The following is a 21,021-nucleotide window of genomic DNA, read 5'->3' as shown; positions in this document are numbered from 1 at the left end:
TAAAACTGCAGAACATGTGAACTACTTTGATAACGTAGTGATTTTCCGCAGAACATGATGAAAAATAATAAAGTAATGCAGAAGAATGGTTCCCTTCGCAATAAAGCATGCGGTTAGGAATCACTGGAGTCAAAAAGACAAAGGGTCAAAAAAAAACTTGACCTGCTGGGGGGACCCACAACATTGCACTAAGAGCGTCAAAAAAAATTCCAATCCCCCCGCCCCACCCTTGCATAGTGGCCCGACACCTGTGAGAAGGGCGGACCCAAACTATGCTTTGGAAACTGGATATGCGAGGGGATTTTTTACAACGCGCAGATAAACTGCGCCACCTCCCGCCAACAAATCCGCCCCCGTGGGGATCGAACTCTCGCCGGTAGGGTGCCATGCGCACAGCTAGACCAACTGGTCTAGCGTTCGCTGGCAAAAAAAAGACAAAAGGGTCAAGGACACGATCATAAACTACCAATCTAATTTCAGTTCATGACAATAGATTCATCGTTACAGGAGTTATGATCATACTAGCTAAAAATTATCGTCATTCATCAGCTCGAAGCGGCAAAATGAACTAGTAACATCACTCACAAACCTCAACTTTCTATTTAAAAGATTCATCGTTGGGTCCAATATGAAATGTCACCAAAGACATGCTTTCATCTCTTTACATGATTAATGCTTAACGGTGCCACATTCATCCCTACCTGAACCACCATCTCATGCCAGCATTTATCGGGTCATGAAGGAAAGGGGTGTACCGGTGGATGTAGGGGTTAATTGTCCGTCCAATTTTAAGCCAGATAGCTCTATGATAACCAGCAGTGAAGGGAGAATGGTACATGAGCTTCAGCAACTGCAGCACCAGGAAAAGAGAATAAGATTGGGATCTAGTGAACCGTCTTATTCTGCAAATTTTATAAAGCCTACAGGTAAATTCGTGAGACATTCTAAAATGTGGCAGAGGTCAAACATATAAGCCAGTTAGGGCCAGCCATGCAGAGGAGCATACACACACACCCCTAATGTGTGATGACAAATTAACATATCGCACAGCATAATAACAATCTTCTGTTAGGTATACAGCACTATCATAAAGCAGGTGGAGCTTCATTAACTAACCTGCCAATACATGAATGTTTGCATAGCATTTCGTTGTCGCCTGCAAAGGTAGAGAAATAATAAGAATTGAAAGTTAACGAATAGGAGGAGAGGGGAGGGGGATGAAAAATTAAGGAAAAGGCTAGGATCAACTCACGAGAACAGAGATAGGATCAAAAGAAAGCCCAACAAAATCTCTGCATTTGAACGTAGAAAATGGACTGCAGTCATATTCACCTCAACCCATGTACAGGGCTGCTCCAAGTATGTCCTGCAAATTAACGCATTTATATGTGATAAATTTTACCAACCTGATCAAAGGGGAAAATATTATTCTCGTTAGAAAAAAGGGACAGGTATTACACTTTACATGACACAAAAGCTGATATTTTGCATTTCTGTTTTGCGTTTTACAACTAAGGGATGAGGGGTGTTCAACTATTGTATTTGTAGTTGGGGAAAAATGAGCGCCAAGAGAATGGGTGCACAACCAGATTGAAGAAACTGATATGTTACAAACTTTAGGAATAGGAGCTCAGAAAAGATGAAAGTAACCTGGTATATTTAGCATGAAACCAAGTTAGCAACACGAAGTATGACTAGGTACAGCATATCTAATCTATTGTTCTTCAATCCTAAAAGCTAATGACTACAGCATGAACGACATAACTCTAGAAATCCATCAAGTTCATTTACCTGTATAAAGATGAACTAGTAAAATGGCGCCGTAGAAATCTGGCAACATGTTCAAGTGCCCAACAAATTACAGGTACCAAAGCAACTGCCAGAAGAGAGTATCTCATTATGCGCAAGGAAACTCAGATAGTTAATGTGACTGAGCTTCATGTTAATGTAAACAGCTTATGCTTACGCTTCAAGTGCAGTTTAGATGTAACAAACATAAGGCAGTACATGAATGGTATAAAATCCTTTGATGAAGTTACAAGGTGACACCATGCCCGAACAGCCTGCAAATTCCCTGCTCGGGGTATCTGATTGGTAGGAAAATGGTGTATCAGTATAGCATATTTGATTTAAATAGTAAAAGACATATAACATGAGGATTAAATAGTAATTAAAAAACTCAATTTCATGTCACATACCCTGTAAAAAGCAAACAAAGCATAGCCCGTTGTGCATGTTGTGCCAAGAAGTGACAACCTATATCCCTTGTACTGAAGAGATCGTGGTGCCAATGGAAAGATGCCAATCAAGGCAACAATAAGGACCTGTTAGAAAAATAAGAAAATTAATTGTCTATGACCCAGATAAGCTGGCAATATAGTAGCTACATTATTTTAGACAGATCATTATTAAAGCTCATCACTAATATATGGAAGCGACCAGCAGAGAAGCATTCATAAATGAAACAGGCACTACTGCATGCTGGAGAACTGATACTGATAAACTGTAGATACTGAGGGTAACGTCGAGAATACATTGATACATCCCACAGAAGTATGTAGTATAGCTTGCTAAGAGTAGTCAAAGAAAATATTACTAGGTGTAAGCGACATAAATCCATGTTTATGTGATGTACATTGAAGATCGCAATATCTTCTAGTACTTCTACAGCACATAAACAAAGTGGCTGCTGCACGTTGAATGTTTTATTCATCCAGTACGATATAAGTTTATTACTTGATAACATGATTAATGAATCTTGATCGTCTATCCGCTTATGAAGAATTCTAAAGCTGGATTTCTATCAGTCAAAAGAGAGCTTTATATGAAGACATTTTTCTCATACAATGCTGGCTGTCAGAACTGGCTAAAATAAAATATGCTTAAGTAGGTCAAGCTAAGATCTTAATTCCACAATCAAGCTGTTGTTTTACAACCTTTGAAATAAGATTAATTTTTTAAAAGTAATATCCTTTGCATAACTGGGATCAGTCTGGTACTCCAAGAAACACACCAATTGACAGAAAATTGAAACCTTCAGAGATAAATTGCTTTAAGAAATTTTCTATGACAATACAGTTGATGAAAAAACAACTTTTCATGTAAGAATGTTTACCCAAGCATTAACAGAAAAATGTAAGGACCGCTGGTCCAACTGCAATGATAGTCTGCTTCGCGCCAGTCCTGCAGAATTAGTGCCTACAAAACCCACTGTCAAATGAAAAGGACATAAGAAAAGGAGAGATCATAACTCAAAAGTTACAGCGATATGCTTCTTGTCACCTGGATCAGGAGGCCTTGCATTTTCACCAGCTGAAGTAGATGCACCACCTGAAGACGCTGAGGGCTGGGTAGAGGCGGTTGAGGACATTCCTTCTACAGGAAAATCAGGATCCTGTATCCAAAGTCAGCAGATAAGCTATCATAGAACCATGTTATGCGTATCAAATGCAGATATATCCCCAAAAGAATGTAGACAAAATATATTAATTTATCGTTGACAGATGTGCAGTAATGCCCATGCTACAGAATTTTGTTGAAGGGGAGAAAGGTTGATACATAGTACTTAACAAATAGGCAGTCATCAATCAAAGTGTTGCTGACTCAGCCTGTTAGTTGACCAATGAGAATTGACACAATGTAAAGCACAACCAAAAGCAGCATCAGATATTCTGTTCTGTTACTGAAAGCTTTCCTAAATCAACTGCTGACTGGATTACTGCAGAGGCATTCAGTCATATTTCAGATTACCAGAAGATGAACAGATGGTCTCAACAATCCATGGCAAGGTTGTACTGTGACCCAGAGTTACTATGCAGAGCTAATCAAAAGTTTGAACCCATCAGAAGAAGCAGGTACCAAACCACAATAGAACCAAAAATAACCTTTCATGAATCTGTTCAGCAGTGGGATGTAAAGCAGTCAGGCTGTCACCTGCTACAGTTTCAGTTCAGGAAACCTTGACCAGAGATCATGTCCCAAAAAATTAAAATTGACCAGAGCGGATGACTCTGAAAGATTCGATACCCACAACGAGGCAAGCAAGAATGAGCTGAATTGGTTAAAGAAAAGAGGGGAAGGGGAATCGCCTGCTTCTTCACAAGCTGGGAACCGGCCAAGGAGGAAGGCATCGGAACAGCAAAACGCGAGTCTGACGCCTCCCCCCACCCAATTCTCTCTGAAACCAGTCTCTCGCTCAAGATCCCCCTCATGCGTCACCATCCCCATCTTTTTTGCAGAAAAAAGTTACGGCCAAAGAACTCAGGCTTGTGCGGCGGCGGCGGGAGCAGCGGCGCCAGTTGTGCGCAATGCGGGGAGCCAAATCAGATTTGGGGATTTGCACCCGCGGAATACAAATAAGGCAACCAGAAGAGGAGGAGGAAGATTAGCAGCAAACCAAACCTGCGTAAAATAATTTCGGCCTGCACTGTTGGAAGAGAGCGCCAATCGCGGCTTCCGATGCAGGCCAGGCAGCAAGAGAGAGAGAGGGCGCCCCCTCCTCGAATCTAAACTTGGCAAGACTCCGAAGCAAAGGCGCAGCACGGGGACAGAGGAAGACGACTGACCCCTCCTGTCTCCACCCCCCTCCCTCTCTTCTTTCTCAATTCCGCCTCTGAAATTTCCTTGGCAATGCAGGCCGCTTATTATTCGTTGTGATGGCCAGTAGCCACAGGGACAGGGCACGAAAGCAGCAGCAGCGCCGGGAGGGCCCCGTGATTACGGGCAGTTCAGGGGGTGAGATCGCAAAACTGGATGGGTTCCGAGATTCCTCTTTTTTTATGCCTTTTTGTGTGACCGAGAAAAGAAACGAAGGAGATGCGATTCGAGTGGGACGCGGCGACGAAAGCAACCGCGCCAGATCTCGAAAATTCCCGGGCGAGCGCAGGCACTCGGCGGTGCGGCGCCATGGCCGGCGCGGAAGCACGCCCGATCCGAAATGCGGATTCACAATTCACAAGCTACTGGATGGAGCAGGAAGACGGGAGAATTGTGGCGGGGAGTGGATGATTGGAGTGGAGTGGTAGTGGTAGTGGTACGTACGACGAAGCGGCGGTAGAACTTGTGCTGGAGGTGGGCGCGGACGTAGGGGTCGGTGAAGAGGTGCGGCGGCACGGCGGAGCTCGCCCGGTACTCCGCCCACCGCGGGTCGCGCTCGTAGTCGTACGCCGCCGCCGCCGCGCCCCAGGATGGCCAGGACGAGGAAGACGGCTCGCCCATTCGCTCCCGAGTCCGGGGCAAGCCCAGGGGGTTCTGCGGCCTGCGGCAGATTTTGGTGTGCGCCGGCCGCGGGTGCCAGCCGCTCGAGGTGCCGTGCCCATATTCTGTGCAGGCAGACATCTCGTGGGTCGATTTCCTTTTTCTCCACACTTTTCCTTCCTTTTGCCAAGTGGCCTCAGTCCTTTCCGTCCCATCTTAATTGTACAAATCCTTTTGCAAAAACGCAAAATTTTACTGTTGTAAAGGAATCTTACCAATTTAAAGTACTAAATGAAGTCTTTTTACAAAACTTTTTGCATGGATGGGTTGTAAATCGCGAGACGAATCTAATGAGCCTACTTAATCCATGTTTGCAACAGTGATGCTACAGTAACCATCCGTTAATTAGCATCATTAGATTCATCTCGTGATTTACAACCTATCCATGCAAAAAGTTTTGCAAATAGACTTCATTTAGTACTTCAAATTGGTAAGATTCCTTTGCAACAGTAAAATTTTGCGTTTTTGCAAAATGAACTAAACGGGACCATACTTTGCAGCATGAGGCCTAAAATATTTTCTGATCCTTCATTCCGATCGCCATCTTTTAACGTCTACTGGGACTTCGATTCATCTGCATGACCATGGCGATGTCCTCGTTTTATTTTCTCCTCTCGAGTGGTCAGCTAGCCATTACGAGATTCACGACTTCCTTTTCGAAAATAAAATGTATTGGATTTTTCACAAGTTAATGTATTTGTTTTGCATCTCTCTATATATTTGCCGCACTTTTCTACCTCTCTATACAGCTTCAAACCTTCAACTTCATTAGCCACTAACTGGTGTCACCACGGATGACTGTTTCAGTGACACATGGGGCCGCTTTCCACTATACCCACCTGTTAGCGATACGAGCCCCTTGGTGTACCTGCCAAGAAGACTCATGCGTCACCACATCCACAAATTTCAGATGAGGGATGAACGAGGACGCATCAAACACTGGTGAGGGACCATGGCGTGTGCCCATATTGGGTTTCTCACTTTCCATATGTATTGATGGCTTTTATATTTTACTAATTTTTGAATAATCATTTATAAACAATATTTTCTTTAAGAAAAAGTTATGTACAAGGAAGAAAATATTATGTTCAAGAAAAAAAATGTTATGTGAAGAAAAGGAATCATTCTAAGTTGACCCATAGATTTGGTCTGTCAGATATTTTGCAAATCCAATAGTCAAATTCGTAAAAGCTTATTTCAGAAAAAATGTAAAGGTTTGGCTTCAAAATAGAAGAATATTTTGCTTATCTTGAAACTTTCTAGGTAAAACAAAAAAAAGCGTTATGCCATATGTGTATTGCAGATCCAATGGTCCAAAAAGTGACCAACAAGACCCATATCCATCAAGCAAACATGGTCAGTTTTTTTCTATGGACGCCTAGATGCGGGGCGCTTTGGCTTGAAGATAGGAATTCATTTTTTTTACATATCTCGTGATTGGTTTTTACATATTCGTTTAGCACGCATTGGCAGTAGGTAATTTCTTTTTCTTTTTTTTTAAACAAAACCATGTTCGTTAAGCTGAATGTTGTGGTCCCTATGCTCCGTGCCCACCGCCGTGGGCAAAGGTAGAAGGAACGCGGAGAAGAGGACTCATCACGGGCATCAAAAGTGAGGTAATTTCAGTGGCTTCTATAGCATGCCCAATTTGCTACTCCTATTAAAATGTTCCTGGGCATGGAGTCTTTATTACGCCGAGTGACAGATTGATTGAAGTGCTTTACACGGATGTTCCGTGGAAAAGAGGCAAAGAAACTAGTCAGCAGGTCAATTAGTCAACACCCATTAATTCATAAACCCTGGTAAGGCAAACGCAAACCAACTCCACGAACAGCACCGCGATAGAGACAGCGAGTGATCCAGGACCAACTCCCTTCGAACCGACTCCGCACACGTTGACGAGTCGGGGTCTCCCTTCTCCCCTTTTGTGCAACCAATCCCAAGCTCCGCGCGGAGGCTTAATCAGAGCACCACGGAGATCGGATCACCAAAAGGCAAAAGCTACCGCGCGCAATGGCATCACCGGCGAACGGAGCGCTGGAGCGGTACAAGAGCGCCATCACGGCCGCCACGTCCGTGGTGGGCGCGGCCATGCTGCTGCGCCGCCTCGTCGCCGACGTCCTCCCGGCCGGCGCGCCTCCCCTGGTCGGCGCGCTGCTCCTCCTCCCGCCGCCCTCCTCCCGGCGCCACGCCGTGGTCATCGAGGAGTTCGACGGCGCCTTCTACAACCGCGTCTTCCTCGCGGCCAGGGCGTACGTCTCCACGCTCCTCGCCGCGGCGCCGACCGGCGCGCCGCCCGTGGTCAAGGCCAGCCTGCCGCGCGGCGCCGGCGCGGAGCAGATCACGCTCGCCATGCGCCCCGGCACGACCGTCGTCGACGTGTTCCGCGGGGCGGAGCTGACGTGGCGCCTGAGCGGCGGCGGCGGCGGGCGGCGCCGGGCGGACGGCAGCGCCGGGGAGGCGTTCAGGCTCAGCTTCGACGCGCGGCACAAGGACGTGGCGCTCGGCGCCTATCTGCCGTTCGTCATGGCCCGCGTCGAGGCCATGGCGCGGGAGCAGAGGCAGGCCAAGCTGTACAGCAACGAGTGGGGCAAGTGGCGGCCCGTGAGGCTCCGCAACGCCTCCACGTTCGCGACGCTGGCCATGGACGCTGAGCTGCGGCAGGACGTGGTGGACGACCTGGACATGTTCCTGGGCCGGAAGGAGTACTACGAGCGCACGGGGCGGGCGTGGAAGAGAGGCTACCTCCTCCATGGTCCGCCCGGGACCGGCAAGTCCAGCCTCGTCGCCGCGATCTCCAACCACCTCCACTTCGACGTCTATGACCTCGACCTCGGCGCCGTCCGGTCGAACACCGAGCTCAGGAAGCTGCTGATTCGGATGAAGAACAGGTCCATACTGCTGGTCGAGGACGTCGACTGCGCCTTGGCGGCGGCGCCGCGGAGGGAAGCTGACGGAGGCTCCGATGGGAGCATCCCAGCTTCCAAGCACCACAAGGTTAGTCCATCAGCACTGACTACTGAGAAGGAACGAACCAACAAGGCATAATCCATTCTTCCACGATCAACACGAACCCCAACGTTTTTTTTAAAAAAAATCCGTATAAAAGGATGCAGTTTTAAGTATGAGGCAAGGGCCTCTTTAGGCAGAACTTAGGTTGAAAAGATAACATTTTATAAGATGATGATAAAGCCAATCTTTTTCTGTGCGCGTAGCTTTATGAAAGAAAGCTGCAGCAAAAATTTACACTAAAATAGGCTTGCGTGCCGTTTATATTTCACAATCTACACTTCATAGTCACTGCCCACTACCATATGGTAGAGAAGAACAACACTGACAGCACTCAGAAACAAATAATTGTCTCTAATTCTGTCGCTTACCCAACTGCGCGTCATCTCGCCAACTAACCACGCCGTGCACCGCTCGATGCAGGTCACCCTGTCCGGGCTGCTCAACATGGTGGACGGGCTCTGGTCGAGCAGCGGCCACGAGCGCATCCTCATCTTCACCACCAACCACATGGACCGGCTCGACCCGGCGCTGCTCCGGCCGGGGCGGATGGACAGGCACATCCACATGGGCTACTGTGGCTTCGGCGCCTTCAGGGAGCTCGCGGCCACGTACCACGGCGTCGGCGACCACCCCCTGTTCCCGGAGATCGAGGCGCTGCTGCGGGAGGTGGACGCGGCGCCCGCGGAGCTCGCGGAGAGGCTGCTGGCGACGGACGACGCCGGAGCCGCGCTCGAGTCGGCCGCGAGGCTGCTGAGGGACCGGAAGGCCGGGGTCGAGGAGGACGGCGGCTGGTACGTCAAGCAGAAGCTGCACGCGGGGCCGAGGCGCCCCCGCCTGCGCCCGGTGCCGGTGCCGGCGCCTGGACGTGGGCGTGGCGCGCGTGCCGCGAGGCGGGTGGTGTTCGACGAGGAGATCTTGCTGGGCGTCTCGCGGCGGCAGGGGCGCGGGTCGGGGCGGCGCGGCCGCGGTGCTGGAGTGCGCGCACCAGGACGGGGCCGGCGGTAGACCCGCGCCCGTTTGTCGAAAGTAGAAACGCTGCTGTACTGTACAATATGGTAGTGGTTAGATACTAGATGGATAAGGCCTCCTCCAAAGATAAAAATCAGCTGCTAGCTCATACATCTAAGAAATAAGAGAGAGTATATCTTCCAACCGTTTGAGTCGGATACTAGCTCGTACATTCATAAAGGTCTATATATTAATCTCACATATTTAAAATATATGCATGAGACTATCTATTAAATAAGAGATAGCTTTTCTCTCTCTTCCACATGGATAAAAACTGACGTGGCTAGCTGACTTATCTCCTTTAGAGGAGGCCTAAATAACACTAGCACGTTTGAAATAGGTCACACGTTTTTCTTTTTATTTTTTCTATGGAAAAGAACATCTCAGACGAATTTTTCTCGACAATTTTAGCACAAGAGCTTTGACCTGAGCTCGGTAGATGTTGTCCCAAGCTTATAGCAACGACGGAAAGAAGATGTTGGGCCTCATAAGAAAGAGGAGCGGAAGTACGCTCCTTGTTTACAATCAATCAATGGGTATGTTTTGTATGAGACACACGTACTAACTAAACATTGTTTTGGACAAATTGGATTAAGATTCCACACAAATTTCTATTTCTATCTCTTCTCTATCTCTACTATTACTAAAACAAGTATCTTAATTACTTGGTTCGTCAATCGAAGTCCTAATCGGAATCCGTGTGATCGTATATTGAGTTAAGGATCCAAAACGAATTAGTGCTTGGCGAGTAAAATAGAAAGAGACTAAAGACCCCGACCGACACGTACTATGTTATTATTAAATATGATATATGTATTTTTTATATATTAATAAATATATTTATATAACTTTCCGTAGCAACGTGCAATCATATTTGCTAGTCTAAATAAGGTGGCACCGATAATGATGGGCAATGAGGGTGAGAATAGAATGAGCATCTTCGAATAAAATGCGTCACAAATGCAAAGCATCATGTGCTCGTTAACAAAGCTTTTGATCGAAAGCAGGCATGAAAATAGACTAGTTATTATAGAATTTTTAAAGGAAGAACAGGCTTGACGGATCCGTTTCCAATCCCAGCCTAGTTCTTATAAAAAAAAATAAAAATCCCAGCCTAGTTCGGCCTGGCAACACATACAAACACCCGGTCGGCCAGGGCCAGGCCAGCCCAGCCCAACCCAGCCCAGGTTGTCCGTGAACTGAACGATCCCGTCTCGGCTTGGTTCCGTTCAGGCGTTCCGCACGTTCGCTCTACCTCTACGACGTTTTCAAAGACTTGCTCGTCATGGTCCGGCACGTCACCACCCAGCCAGAGGCAGACGCGCTCGCTCCCATCGAGCTCCTGCGCGTGGCGCGGCTGCACGTATCCTGGGGGACGAACGGATGATGGCCCCACCTGCAGGCCCCGCCCGATGCGGATGGCAGCCGCGTTCCGCGCCGCAGCCTAGAGCCAGGCAGCCAGCTGGGCCACGAACGTTGCAGAGCAGCCCAGCTCCAGAACCTGCAAGATTCTCCTGTCGACGCCTCGACGGTGCCGCAGCCTCAGGCCACAGCTACACCGGCGGACTTTGGCAGCTTGCCGGCGCGGCGCACCTGTGCGCCCCCCTCCCACCAACCGTTCCCGCCCATACAGAGCGGCAGGATGCCAACAAGGGAGTAGGCGAAACATCCCTTCGATGCGAGTTCGATCCACAGACCCGACTCCTTTTTTTTTATGGAGTTTGGTCCATCGATTTACGGAGGAACACAGAGAATCGAAACGCAACTTGCCAATTTCGTGTGCTGCTGGCGCACAGGGCCTTCGCGGTCTCCTGCCGGACTGACATGTGTTCGCTAGCGCTCGCACGCCGTGGGCGTACGTGTCGCGTTGCTACCATTTTCCCGTCCAGAGAGAACCCGGGAGGACGAGAGAGCCGATCTTGGGACTGGGAGAGTAGAGTACGATTTCAACCAGACAAGCTTACATCACGGAGTATCGAGTCCAAGTTTGTTTTCAAGATGCGACGGGCTTTTTTGAACGCGAGCACCGAAAGCCCCGCCTGCTGCCGCCGGCCGCCCCAATATGGGGGGACGCGGATGCCGGAAGCAACACAAGACTTCACGCTCGCCATGTGGTGCGCTCGCGGCATGACGCGTCCCTCGTCGTGCACGCCCTCGCGGGATTCGTAACCCCCGCCTGCCTCCTCGCCTCCGCCTCCAACTCCAGCTCCTTCTATTTAGGCCCCACCACCACCCCGCGCCACCGTCGTGATGCCCCCGCGCTCGCTTGCCCGCTCCACCGCCCCCACCCCACGCACCAGCGCCCGCGCCCGGCGGCCAAAAGCCAATTCGAATCTCCCCACCGCACCGCCGCGCCTTGCCCTCGCAATGCGGACCTCCTCCGTCGAGGAGGCGGGCGCGCTGCTGGCGCGGAGCGACTCCGCCGGAGGCCGGCGCCGCCGCTCCGCGTCGCCCGTGCAGTCCGCGTCCCCGAGGCCCGGGACCCTCAGGCGCCAGTCCTCGTCGTTCCGCGAGGACGTCGGCCGCGCCGCCTCCGAGACGTACCTCGTCTCGCGCCTCACCTTCACGCTCCTCCAGTGCCTCGGGTAATTCGCCACGCGCTCCCTTCCGCTCAGCTTATTAACTGCTCGACGGAACTTGGTCAAGCACGGGCGACGGATTGCGCGATGCTACGCGCGCGTTGGTGATGGTTTCGGTGCTGCAGCGACGGCCGAATTAACTGCTGTCTTAGGAAAGCCGCCTCATGGCTGGGGTCGAGTTCGAGTCGTCGGAAAGGTAGCTTTTTCTGGGAGAAGCAAACTAAACAGGAGCTTGATAAGACTGGATGATGCAATTGCGTGCTCGACGTTTCTGGGTTTCCCTTGCGTGCAGGCTGTGTGCTGTTGCCTAGCAAATCTCGTTTTCCGTTTTGCTCTGAAAATCATATGCATGCTGACACAGCTGTAGAGTTAACTAGTCATGCAACCCACTTGCTTTTGGCTTAACAGCTAATCAACTAATCATTGTTCTTGATCTTATTATTTGATAAACTGGGGCAATGAAGCAGACATGTTCCTGATTGCCTCATTCTACCTACTGAATTTCGGGATATAAATATCGGTACCTTTCCATGGAAACCCAGTCGGTTCTACATCTTATTCAGAAGATTAAATCTGTTGACTGTGACAATCTTGACACGTGATAGAGGGTCCCACAAGTAGGAGTAATTTCATTGAAACATATGTAACCTTTTAAATGCATAATAAGAGTACAGAGCCAGGTTCAGAATTGTGGAAATACACAAGCTCCATTATTGAAAGTGAGAGCACTATATACAGTCCTTGTACACACTCCTTGAAGCGGATAACTTAGTATTTATCTTGATATGATAAGACCCATGGACAGTGTTTAGTTGTTCGCCCTTTTGCTAGAAGCTTTGATATATAGCTTCACTATTGTGTTTTTTATTTCTTTCTGATTTTTTACTATTATTCAGGATAGGTTACCGATGGATGTCACAACTCCTTGCACTCACAATCTATGCAATTTTACTTATGCCAGGATTCATACAAGGTATATTGAAGCCAACCTGTTAACATATCCTTTTAACAGAGTATGGTCTGTCCTTTTAATACATATGCTTGAGGTCGTCTTGAACGGACGATGATATCATTGTAATTTCTGATACATCTTTTCTTGGTTTGCAGTTGGATATTACTATTTCTTTTCAAGCCAAGTTCGTAGAAGTATAGTCTATGGAGACCAACCTAGAAACAGGTAACATCAGCTGGACAGTCCCCAATCTGAAAAAACAGGTTATGTTTCGTATACATCTTTGAATGTAATGATTACTACACTATACAGGTTGGATCTATACATACCCGAAGACAATAGTAGACCATGCCCAGTGGTGGCCTTTGTAACTGGTGGCGCATGGATTATTGGGTTAGTATTGATGATTCTGAAAGGAAAAAAATACCTACAATAATCCTTGGTGACTATCTTTATTGATGAGCTTGCTTGAATTTAGTTACAAGGCCTGGGGTGCTCTTCTTGGACGGCGATTGGCAGAGAGAGGAATAATAGTTGCTTGCATTGACTACAGGTTCTGATTGTTTGAACTGTATCACTATATTTTTTTTTATTACTTATGAGAGATTATGGATTTTCTATGTCGTTTGCTTGACACAACATTCAAATACTCCTTTCAGAAATTTTCCCCAAGGTACAATAGGTGACATGGTTAGTGATGCTTCTCAGGGGATTTCTTTTGTGTGTAACAACATTGCTGGTTATGGAGGAGATCCTAATCAGTAAGTGAGCACGTTTTTTAATTTCTGTAGTGAACTTGGCATGCAAATTTGCATAATTTCATTTTTAGAGCTGGGATGTTGTAACTTGTGATTCACACTTTATAGTGCTAAAATTATCAATTCAAACCATGATTGATAAAAGAATTGATGAATCACTGAGCAGGAAAGTTGACCTCGTCTGTTTATTGTAGAACATTACTCATTCTATTTGCCTTGTGCATTCTCTTAAAGATGCACCTTTTATATCCTTTGGTGTTTAGTGCTGGTTAACTTTGGTTATATTGGCTTGCAACTTCTGGTCCCTTCTTAGCACTTAATAACTTGAGTAGTATTTATGATGATCTGTAGGATCTACTTGATGGGTCAGTCAGCAGGTGCACATATTGCAGCATGTGCACTCATGGAGCAAGCAGTAAAAGAATCTGGGGGGCATCCTGTTTCTTGGAGCGTAACCCAAATAAAAGCATATTTCGGTTTATCTGGAGGGTGAGATCTTAGGTTCTGTCCTTCTATTACATGACTATTTTGAGTCCTGCAGAGAGGCCTAAGCTAATACAACTGTGCAAGGCTTCAGGCCGCTGAGCTCCTGTTAAGCTATCCTGACTTTTTTAGAAGGATGCCTCTTGAGCTCTCCTTAAAATCTGTAGTCAAAAGATGATACTCCCTCTGATTCCAAATGTTGGTCGTTTTACAATTCTAGTTGTTCAAACTTCTTCAGTTTGACCCATCAATATATGAAAAGTTACATAGATTTACAACATATGGGTACTGTTATTAGATTTATCATGGACAATATTTTCATAATACATAACTTTCTCAATTTCAACATATTATACTTTTACAAAATTGCAAGTCAAACTGTCATATTGGAGACCATGTTGTTGTCCTAAGCATTCAGAATCAGAGGGAGTACGACATTGTCCTCAGCATATCGAGTATCTTCTGTGGAAGGTATTGATTGCACCAAGTAATGCTGAGAGACATGTTATTTGCCCTTTTTTGAGTCTTCTCTCTCTTTTCATTGTCACGCGAACTAAATGTAACCTATAAAGTAAGAACTTCTCTAAAATATGAATACAAAGGTAATGATCTTTATCATTGCATTGCATCTGGATGACTTGGGTTTATCACTAAAAGTGTTTTTCTTCCAGATACAACATCCATAGTTTGGTTGACCATTTCCATGAGCGTGGTCTTTATCGCTCATTATTCCTCAGGTATTAAATTGACTATGCTCTGTAAGTGTTAAACTTATCTAGTAACAGCACTATACAACACTACAGAAAGATTTGAACTGCAATTTCAGCATAATGGAAGGAGAGGAATCATTGTCACGTTATTCCCCTGAAATTGTTGCCAAGACGTCAAGTGCTGAGACCATAGGTCTTCTGCCACCTATTGTTCTTATGCATGGGACTGAAGATTATTCAATACCATCATCTGCTAGGTTTGTCTATGTTACTTCTAAAGATGTTTGTTTGAGTTATGGTTGACATGATTTCTCTATGCCTGTCATGCTGTGGTGTCGAAAAGAAATCCTATGACTGTCGAAATCCATTTAGCACTTGAATTTAACAAGAGCAACTTCCCCCAGCTGCTTAAATAATTGGAAGCCTGTTAATCTGTTATCCTGATCTGAATTAAACAACAGAATTTACTTGTTGGATTGTGAAACCATGTATCAAGCTGAGGCAGGACAAAAGTACTGTTTTAAAGTGTCTAAAATATCCTGCAATGCTGTGGTGCTCCTTCAATCCTTTTCCTTCACAAAATTTTCCACTCCCTTTTCCTGTATGGGGTTATTTCCCATACACGGTAAACCAAATCTGTGTATATAATATATATTCAGACTGGAAGGTTGATAGACATTATTTGCAACTTTTCTGGATAGAAACCAACACAAAAATTTCCCATAACAGTACAAGGCTCTCCACACTCAAAAGGTAGATTATTTGAATACATACTGCTAAACTAAATTATTGTTTGAATAGATGTCAATTGCCAAGTTTTACAAGAATATTGTCTTCTTACATATAACGTAAGGTGTCAAATTTTCTTTCACATTACCAGTTACTCTCTTTCATGCGCAGTCAAACTTTTGTCGACATCCTCCAACAAGCTGGTGCTCAAGCAAAGTTACTATTGTACGAAGGGAAGACACATACAGATATCTTTTTACAGGTCTCATACTGTGAACTTAATTGTGACTTAATTTTCTCCATGTTTCTGACTTTTCAAGGTCTGTTAGTAGGAGTATTTGATAGTATGTATATGTACAGTCATTCAATTAATGCCGTTACTTATTGATACGTAAATTGGTTTACTGTTTGCTTTACTAAGCTTGTTTGATACCCTTTGCATGTTTATGGGTGTTGGTGTTGCAGCCATTTCTTTAATTGACACCTCTTGATTGTGGCAAAATTGAATCTCCGTGTTGATTATGTAGAAAGACTGGATTGTTTTACATGGGAAGAAAGTAGTCGTTGTTACCCAATTCATTAACAAATGACTTGCCAACACTTGCAGAAAACCTTTCAGTCTGTATGGCAGGTTCCTGGACTCAAGGGTGAGACTTATAACATGTCTTACCCAGAAGCAAACTATTCCTGATTTTAGCTTAATTGCTCACCTTATGACATTTTTTTAATCATATCGACTATGGTTGGTCTGAACTAGTTTTATGAAACACGTGCTTGAAAAGTTGAAGGAAAACTTGATATGCCATGCAATGCTACTGGTTTCTTTGCAGTCTTAGTCTCTGACCAAATTATACTTGAGTGTCATTGTGAACATCTTTTCTATCCTGGAACCTTAAAACAACAGCCTAAAACTGATAGTGCCTGCTATTTGGGACTTAGGTTTGATGGATGCCAAAACTTGCTCCAGAGATATGCATGTCTCGATGTTTATGGCAATATTTTCTACTAATTGGTATTAAGCGAAGATCTTATTGTATGTTTCCCTTGAACTTTGATTAGTATGGTTATGGAACAGCTGCAGAATTTATTCTGGTGTGGATTGCTAGAGTATCTCATCCAAGTATGCATTGTTATAACTGTATCTTGTTTCTTTATGTCTTTCCATAGGACCCTCTTAGGGGCGGAAGGGATCCATTGGTTGAAGATGTATTGTCTATTATTCATGCTGATGATGCAATTGCACGTCAAAAGGTGGCTTTAGCACCAACTCCAAGGCGCTTGGTTTTTGAGTGGCAATTAAAGTTGGCCCGCCAAATTAGTCCATTCTAGAAGGTACTTGCTGATCTTTTGCCGTATGCTCCTCTGTTACATACATTTTTGGCAGTTATGATTTTGTCTATAATGTTTGCAAATTTGGTTGACCAAGAATTTCTGAATGTTAGATTCCTCATCAGTAGATGAATGCTAGATTGGCCTTTATGTTTCTCCTGTTATTTCAGTTTGCTATTGCTGTATAGCAAAGTGACAATCTGAATGCTTTGGACCATATACATATATAGTGGATAAAGATCAGGAATTAGATCAATTTCCTCAGCGAGTACTATTTATAGCTCACAGAAAATTGGCATATTAATGGGACTTTTTCTATTTTTTCAAAAGGTTTGGATACAGATATTATGTTAAAGCCAGATGTGTGCGGAATATCTAGTATGAAGCACGGCCAAGCTTGCATCTGTTGGTTTTGTGCCTTCACGAGGAAAGGGCACTCTGGGGCGTTGATTTTTATTGGATCAGTCAAGAAAAGAACTCTCTCCTCATCTTTCCTTGCATCTTGGACCAGTAGTGCTCTGTGTGGAACTTGTAGCTGGTACCAATACGAGAGGAAGAAGCTACATGATTGGAAACCACATGCTCCTCTCTTTTGCAAAGTTGTACAAAATGCTGTATATTGTATTATATTGCACAAAGGCTTGTAACATTGTTTCTGTAACGTCGTGTAATACACAAGGAGTCAAGGACATTAAATACTAGAACATTCCTTCATAGGAAAGGTTGCTATTGCTCGGGCGAGCTGTTCGATTGGACTTAGGCAAGGAAAATCCTTTCCTCGTCCAGGTACCTTTGCCCTGTAGAGCTTTGTGGAATAGGGAATGGTAAAGAGGAATGCAAGAGGAAGAAGCTCCCTGATCGAAAACCTCATCCTTTTCTATTTTTATTTGTTTATTTTTCCACGTTGTACATGGTTGTGTTTGTATCACTCAAGGGCCTGTAAGCAAGTATTGTAAAGTAATGTTTTAGTTTGTGCAAAACAGTATGTAGAATATTACTCTGTGGTTGATATAAAACTTTCTTGTACCAAGATATGACCTGCACTTTTTTCCAATGCTTCAGGCTATTGTGAAGTGTGTGAGACCGACTTTTCCTTTTTAAGTTACTTTTTTTTTGAGCGGGACCTTTTTAAGTTACTCTAGGGCATGTTCTTCCAGTTTTTTTTTTCTCTCAGCATGTTTTTGTCATGCATGCACCGTTTCGAGTGTTTCTGATGGTTGCTTGCAGCTTCATGATGGTTTTTCATGGCGACTTCTGAATTTCCTGTTGTGATTTTAATGCCCTTATGTGTATGATTATTTTCGTATCATATTTTGTGCAAACCTATCACGTAACATCACCGTTTTGATGTAGCCTGCAGTCGCCGGTCTTTTATCCTGTTGGGAAACTTCCGTGCCGGCATTTGCAACGTACCAAGTATTCTGAACGGATTGGGAAGGTGCTTGAATTGCATCCAGAGATAGTGGCATAGTGCGTTGGGACGAGGAATCGGGAACAGCAAGTCCTAATGAGCACCCGGTGCTGACATTACAACGCTAGTCTGCAGATCTTTTTTTTTTAAAAAAAACGCAGTCTCTAAGTTTGCAGATTCAATCCGTCATTGGAGTGTTGGAATATAGGAATGAAAAAACACTACAGTAGACAAAATACGGGTTGGCAAGAAAATAGGTGCAAAATAGAAGGTTGCAGAAAGCAGGAAATAAAACTGAGGAGTATTGGTCTGGTTGCAGTATATATATGACTTCAAAAGTTCAAAGAGATACGAATAAAGGAATGTTTATGAGGTTGGAGCTCATATTGCTTTTTCTCAAAATCCGATGGACTATGTATTTCATAGGATCCTGAGGTACTCAATCTTTTGTTTCAAAGTTCTCGTATGATTTGAATCTTACAAGATTCCTCAAAAAGCTTAATTTTCAGAATATTAAACCCGATTCTATGAGTCATATGAGATTGAGATCATATGACTCATAGAATCGGGTTTGAAAGCCAAATCTCAATCGAAGCAAACCATGCTCATTTTAATGTATGTAATTGAGCAATGTTTTTTCTTCGAAAACCAGGTACCCCTTTGTTAAACAAAATATATATAAGGTATATTTTATCTTGACCTTCAAGGTTTGACTTCAACCACTATTTTCTTATAAAAAGTATTACTTATATCCACAAATCAATATATGGTGGAAGCATGTTGAAATATTATCTATTTTTTATACACAAAGCACACTTAAATTTCTAAATTTTGAAAAGGCTCAATTATTAATGGTTGTATTTATCGGGATTCAAACAAAAGAACAGATTCACAAGTGGAAGGAGCCACAGGAACATCAATCGTGATCAAAAGATGAACGCGATACCATTAGTTACGATAGTTTTATTTGCAGTATTGATCAGGGTAGGGTGCACACGCCCTCAAGACCCGTCCAACTAAGGACATACGAAGGTCATGACATCATTAAGACAGAAGAAGGTAAAGACTTGATTTGTAATAATTGGTATCATAGCATGGTGGAAGCCCCCTCGCGCAAGCTCCATTTCACTTAGCTTCCATTGTCACTTTTTGGCTGCCGCCGGCTTGCTGCTCTTCACCTGGTTTCACGCGGAGCACATCGTCACGAAAAGAGCACACAGGTAACGGCAGCAATAAGGCAACAAGGTTTCCATGTATAACGGCAGCCGCAGTGCTATACCTTCTTCTTCGGCTCCCGGGGCTTCTGCTCGGCCTTCTTGACGCCGCTCTTGGCGGCTGACGGCTTCGTCGCCGTCTCGCTGAGCTTGGGCGCCGGCTCCTTGGCCTGCGCTGCAGCTCCGGCGATCTTCACGGCCTTCATGGATGCCATCGCTCTTGTGCTACTGCTCTGCTGTAACGCTGCTTGAAGGAAGCTCGAATTTGATGCTTTGGACCTGATGGACTGGGAGCGCAGGGGACGAGGTATTTATAGCCCGTTCCAGTGCGCCAGAGCTCGCAAGAATAAAGGTGCCATGAATTATTGCAGCTTGTTTAGGACGTCGAAGCAAGTGATGGCACGGCGCAGCTGGGTGCTTCTTGTTTTTGTTACAAGAATTGGATGCCTGCGACGACGCGAGTTACCGGACTTGAAGCTTGCTATTGGAAATGGTTCAGACCTATTATTCGCCAAGTCGATTGCGCACCAGTGGCGCCAGAAAGTTCAATAGAGGAAGGAAGGCTACGAAAATTGATCATAATGTTATCTCACAAGTGCGTTTTACCTGTTCCTAATCCCCCATTTTTCATAGTTGCGGATGCGAATGTAGGTCTATCTCGAATGTTTCTACGTGTCGACATGGAGCGAAGACCACGCGGGCTGCCGGCCCGCAACGCAGCCCAACGACAGGAAGCCCACCGCAGAATACATCTCCTGAATTTTTCGCCGTGGCACATTTTCTTTGTATAATTTTGGTTCTCGTCTTCTTATTATCTATACCACTGCTACGGAATGAAAGTAGTAAAAATCAGAGTTTTTACACTGAAAATATATAAACTTTACTATTATGTAGTTATTAGTAAAACCACCTTGTCTACCATCTCATTAACAAGCTGGCTATCCGTGTTTTGTAGGGAAAAAAAATCTCAATTAAAAATAAAAGGTAAAGACTCCTTTACGGATGCGCCGTGCGGAACGACTATAGTCGTCCACATGCTTGTGACCATCCAAGCACCATGTGGGGGCGAGACTATTTTTCACTTCTCTCTTCCACACTGACACACTCCTATATGCAGAGACAAGTACAATTAAATGACATATCACATGCAATATGGTTTCAAAACTTAAAAATATCATAGATTCAAAAGCAAGCATCCAAATTAAAATCCGATTAGATTATTGTATTCTTCTCAACGGTACCTTCAAGACAAGATCTCACTTGCATATGTTTAGATGGCAATTTTTTTATGGTAGTAAATGTTTTTTCTTTATTCTAATCTACTTATGATTTTTCAAAAATATGCTTATATGTTTCTAAAAAATTGCTTTTATAAGTTGGTTGGTAGTAGATAATGATGCCCTTGATGAGAAGAGTGCACTAATGATATGGAGGCATTTTAAGATGACCAGATCATTAAGTGGAAAGAGTGAATACTTTTTGTGTCAAAGATGTAGGAAATTTTCGTGAACACTCATAGCCATTTTATTTGATTTTTTAATGTCTTTTTTAGTCTGGTATAGGCAAATTCTGTGTCCATT

At 44.8% G+C, this 21,021-nt stretch overlaps 3 protein-coding genes across 5 annotated transcripts; 2 read left to right on the top strand and 1 right to left on the bottom strand.

The window, feature by feature from the left end:
- Nucleotides 1-458: 458 nt before the first annotated feature.
- On the bottom strand, nt 459-5,352 carry LOC112895993 (transmembrane protein 33 homolog). Of its 2 annotated transcripts, none has more exons than XM_025964026.1 (9): nt 5,041-5,352; nt 3,283-3,394; nt 3,116-3,210; nt 2,199-2,324; nt 1,967-2,087; nt 1,792-1,876; nt 1,253-1,366; nt 1,117-1,156; nt 459-850 (listed from the first exon to the last, which is right to left on the bottom strand). In XM_025964026.1, exons 1-9 carry the CDS (start codon nt 5,335-5,337, stop codon nt 698-700), a joined length of 1,143 nt encoding a protein of 380 aa, XP_025819811.1. In that variant the 5' UTR covers nt 5,338-5,352; the 3' UTR covers nt 459-697. The 2 variants fall into 2 exon arrangements, with proteins under 2 accessions (XP_025819811.1, XP_025819813.1); XM_025964028.1 differs by having other exon boundaries at nt 3,116-3,198.
- A 1,888-nt stretch (nt 5,353-7,240) lies between these two features.
- Nucleotides 7,241-9,420, top strand: LOC112895530 (AAA-ATPase At3g50940-like). Its single transcript, XM_025963487.1, has 2 exons — nt 7,241-8,253; nt 8,689-9,420. Exons 1-2 carry the CDS (start codon nt 7,270-7,272, stop codon nt 9,271-9,273), a joined length of 1,569 nt encoding a protein of 522 aa, XP_025819272.1. The 5' UTR covers nt 7,241-7,269; the 3' UTR covers nt 9,274-9,420.
- A 1,969-nt stretch (nt 9,421-11,389) lies between these two features.
- On the top strand, nt 11,390-17,850 carry LOC112894254 (probable isoprenylcysteine alpha-carbonyl methylesterase ICMEL2). 2 transcript variants are annotated; one of them, XM_025961896.1, is made up of 12 exons: nt 11,390-11,861; nt 12,752-12,828; nt 12,963-13,032; nt 13,120-13,200; nt 13,286-13,360; nt 13,467-13,568; nt 13,917-14,054; nt 14,720-14,785; nt 14,875-15,015; nt 15,659-15,749; nt 16,655-16,819; nt 17,147-17,850. In XM_025961896.1, exons 1-11 carry the CDS (start codon nt 11,527-11,529, stop codon nt 16,814-16,816), a joined length of 1,338 nt encoding a protein of 445 aa, XP_025817681.1. In that variant the 5' UTR covers nt 11,390-11,526; the 3' UTR covers nt 16,817-16,819; nt 17,147-17,850. The 2 variants fall into 2 exon arrangements, with proteins under 2 accessions (XP_025817681.1, XP_025817682.1); XM_025961897.1 differs by lacking the exon at nt 11,390-11,861 and adding an exon at nt 12,496-12,574 and having other exon boundaries at nt 12,757-12,828.
- Nucleotides 17,851-21,021: the final 3,171 nt, after the last annotated feature.

This window comes from Panicum hallii, chromosome 5 (genome assembly GCF_002211085.1).
Source record: "Panicum hallii strain FIL2 chromosome 5, PHallii_v3.1, whole genome shotgun sequence".
Classification (NCBI taxonomy): domain Eukaryota; kingdom Viridiplantae; phylum Streptophyta; class Magnoliopsida; order Poales; family Poaceae; genus Panicum; species Panicum hallii.
This window is presented reverse-complemented; position numbering and strand designations above follow the sequence as displayed.

What these genes read in the sequence shown, in the direction of transcription:
- LOC112894254 (XM_025961896.1), top strand. Translation starts at nt 11,527, where the DNA reads ATGCCCCCGCGCTCGCTTGCCCGCTCCACCGCCCCCACCCCACGCACC. An exon ending in GTTGCTTGCATTGACTACAG is followed by an intron (nt 13,361 to 13,466) that starts GTTCTGATTGTT and finishes TACTCCTTTCAG; the next exon opens with AAATTTTCCCCAAGGTACAA. An exon ending in ATACAGATATCTTTTTACAG is followed by an intron (nt 15,750 to 16,654) that starts GTCTCATACTGT and finishes GTCTTTCCATAG; the next exon opens with GACCCTCTTAGGGGCGGAAG.
- LOC112895530 (XM_025963487.1), top strand. Translation starts at nt 7,270, where the DNA reads ATGGCATCACCGGCGAACGGAGCGCTGGAGCGGTACAAGAGCGCCATC. An exon ending in CAGCTTCCAAGCACCACAAG is followed by an intron (nt 8,254 to 8,688) that starts GTTAGTCCATCA and finishes CGCTCGATGCAG; the next exon opens with GTCACCCTGTCCGGGCTGCT.
- LOC112895993 (XM_025964026.1), bottom strand. Translation starts at nt 5,337, where the DNA reads ATGTCTGCCTGCACAGAATATGGGCACGGCACCTCGAGCGGCTGGCAC. An exon ending in TGCAAGGCCTCCTGATCCAG is followed by an intron (nt 3,211 to 3,282) that starts GTGACAAGAAGC and finishes TTCATTTGACAG; the next exon opens with TGGGTTTTGTAGGCACTAAT. An exon ending in ATTTTTCTGTTAATGCTTGG is followed by an intron (nt 2,325 to 3,115) that starts GTAAACATTCTT and finishes TTTTTCTAACAG; the next exon opens with GTCCTTATTGTTGCCTTGAT.